The following is a 3,292-nucleotide window of genomic DNA, read 5'->3' on the forward strand; positions in this document are numbered from 1 at the left end:
ATATAAATAAAATATATACTTACTACTGTTGCTGTATTGTTAACATCTTATTTATTTAAACAGAGAAACCTCACTGAATATTTTGTTGCTGTGGATGTGAACAACATGCTGCAACTTTATGCCAGTATGTTGCATGAGAGACGAATCATTATTACCTCTAGGAAACTAAGCACTGTAAGTACTTCACACATCTCCTTTTAAGTAGGATTATATTGAACATTTCACAAAATGACCTGCAGACCTTTGTGGTTTTAGATATGTTCCATGTGTACTTATAAGACAATATCTACATACTTTTTCTGATATATGGTTTTAGTCTGGCTCTTGAAGTACAAAAGTCTGATTTATATAAGACCTACTCAGAAACATTAAGTCAGGTTAATTATTTTTCTTATCAGGAGATGAGAGTTCTTTAACTCTCCTGAGTTCATTTCTGTGCCTTCTAACCTAAAAAGAATTCTTAAGGGCTGTTATAAGATCTTTATTATTCACTTGTGGCTTATTCCACTGGAGCTACTTGAAAGAAATCAAGGGTCCATAATAATAGCTGCTATCTTAACCTGGTAATAGGTAGATTCATCTTTGTTCGAGTGGTTTAGGAGTGCATACTGTAATAGCTCTGGTTTGGAGCAGCTCTTCAGACTGATAATAATGTACAACTCAGAATAGTATTGGGTTTTTTTTGTTAAAGGTTTTAGGCTACTGCCCACATTAAAATGGTTTGGTTTTCTTCCCCTTATGCCTGCTCGGACTGTTTAATAAAATAATGTTATGTTTAATTTTTTAAGTATACCTAAATATTCAGATTTTTTGTTTTACTTTTCACAGACTCTTAGGAGTTTTAAAAATACCCTATATTTTGAAAATATTCCCAAGATTAATTGTGCATTAGCGCGAGACTCTCTTTATAACCACGTTTTGTCGGAGTGTATTTGTTATGCAGAATCTTTAACCTGTTAGCAGTCATTGAAAATACTTTCACTTTTTTTCTCACAATACTGCATAAAACATTTTGTTTAATACGTTTTTTGTGGTGGAAAATAAATTTTATGCTCCTGAACATTGCTAACTATACTACCAAATAAATGAGCAGTTATTTTCAACACATAGGTATAAGGTTGGATATAATACTAAAAATTAATATTTTCAAAGACTTGCAGGTGCTGATTTCTAAATATGTATGTGTGCATGTAAGGAGTGAGAATTTTTGGATTATAAATAGTGGATAAAACCCCTTTAAATACTTTTGAGTCAGAAGTAAGTTGAAACTAGAGAAGATTCAGAATTGCCATAAAAGGCTGACAGGTTTTCCCATTCAAGGTGGTAGTAGCAACTATATAACTGCCATGTTTTTTATTTTAAAATGTGACAGTGTTGGGTGTCTAAATCTGCAGTCACTGTTGTAGTTAGGGGAATGCACAAAGGGGGCACTGTACCAGTGGTTTGCAGAATATGGAGCTAAGTCCATCCATGGTGATTGGAGAGTAAAGGAGACATGGGGTCGTAGGAGCAGAGGCCACATGAACAACTGAAAACCAGAAAAGTAAATAGCAAATGAGTATCAGCAATCTTCACATTACTAGTTTATGATATGCTTTGTAACAACCAAAGATTTTGCTTTATCTTTCCCATATTCTATGACACTTTTTTCTTCCCCCATAACCCTCGCCAAAATGTCTAGGGCAAGAATTGGGCTTTACAACACAGTAATACGAGCACCCGAATGGGTGAAGATGATGTGGAGGGAAAGCCCTTTCAAAGAACAAAGCTTAGTAGAAATTCACATGATACGGCAAAACAGTGAAATCAGATTTTTTTCCTTTTCAGTCTGGAACCCAGCTTATTATATTTAAAAAAAAAAAAAAAAAAAGAAGAAAACTACATCATAAAAACCTCTCAGCTCCAGTGATGCCCCAGTCAAACCTCTTTTACTGCTCCAGTAGAGAGAAGATAGGAATGAAGGCAGCTCTGTGCCTTTGGAAGATTCATTCTGCAAGTGGACGGCCATGTGTCCGTCTGCTTAACATGATTTAGTATCGTACGCTCGGCCTATGTTTGGATCCTCTTAAGACTTGTTTTTGTTAGGTTGAACATCTCAGCTGATCTCTGTTGCCATGATATGACAGGAGAAGAGGAGGTATCAGAATCTCACTGTGCTGATCCAGACCACCTTATTTCTATGTTCAGATTCCAAGCGCTCTGGTATTCTTTACAGAACATCGGATATAATATGCTGGTTGTGAGAAATTTTGTTCAAAATTCAGCTGTGCTTTCCAAACTTTTTCGTGAAGTAATAGTCATCTCGATAATGTACTCACTTGAAAAGAGTTTATGTCACTCTCCTGAACTAGGATAGTTAGCAATAGTACCATTTGCAGTGGTATTTGGACATCATGAAGAATGTCCCCAAGCTTGGAATGAAAATAGTGGATTGCAGGTCAAGTCCAAAAAGAGGTAGCACACCAATTTCACTTTCTTCTGGTTATTTATTCAGTCTACTGCCATTACTTAAGTCATAGCTAGATGAAGTTACTGCCACGTTGTATCAGATCCACTTTTGATACAGAACGGCACTAGTGAGTTCTGATAAAACAGAAGAATAGTCCTGGCTTATCAGGAACTTCAGTGAGAACTGCAACCTGCTAATCTCTCATAAATAGAACAGGACTGATGTGAGGCTTGCTTCTTTACAGGGCAATATAGTTTAAAAGGTAAATTAAACACTTCTCAGTATCTCCTGTAAGAATTTAATTGAATTGCCAAAAATGATTAAATGTGGTTTTGGCATAAAATATTTCTGTAAAATATTGGATTGCGTAATCTAATACACATAAGCAAACACAGTATATTTGCACGTTAGCATTTGCTAGCTTTGGCTGTTTGACTATTGTGTAGAAAACACAGCAGAACGGTACTTTGTGTTGCAAAGGTTGTATTTTAATAGCTTGATACTTGAAAGGATTATTTGTTCTGAAATAGTGCTATCAAGTACAACTTTCTGTAAAGGGAGCTGTGCTTTATCTTTGGGGTTAACTGAATATCGAGTGTTTATGTCAGTTCACGAAGACTGGGTTGTGATGTCATCTTTGAGTTATCAGCTCTGTTTCGGTTCACTATCTCAGGGCAGTGACTGATAACAAAAGGCATAATTCAAGGCCTTGCTCACTTTCTCCTCACCCTTCCTGTGGGGGGACAGGAATGGAAAGCTACACTTACTTATGTGCAGGAATTCTTTGTCTAGCATTTCTGACCTATGCATTTCGTGCTTTTATTACAGTCAAGTAAAGGATCA

The 3,292-nt window shown here is 36.1% G+C and overlaps 1 protein-coding gene across 1 annotated transcript in view; it reads left to right on the forward strand.

The window, feature by feature from the left end:
• Nucleotides 1-63: 63 nt before the first annotated feature.
• The window catches only part of LOC104492812 (DENN domain-containing protein 1B-like), a gene marked incomplete at its 5' end in the record, with an annotated part of 37,822 nt that continues 34,593 nt past the window's right edge, over nucleotides 64-3,292 (forward strand). The window contains 1 exon segment of the mRNA XM_010135415.1: nucleotides 64-174. Coding sequence (XP_010133717.1) covers nucleotides 64-174 — 111 coding nt within the window.

Source organism: Buceros rhinoceros, unplaced genomic scaffold (genome assembly GCF_000710305.1).
Source record: "Buceros rhinoceros silvestris isolate BGI_N320 unplaced genomic scaffold, ASM71030v1 scaffold45560, whole genome shotgun sequence".
In the NCBI taxonomy this organism is placed as follows: domain Eukaryota; kingdom Metazoa; phylum Chordata; class Aves; order Bucerotiformes; family Bucerotidae; genus Buceros; species Buceros rhinoceros.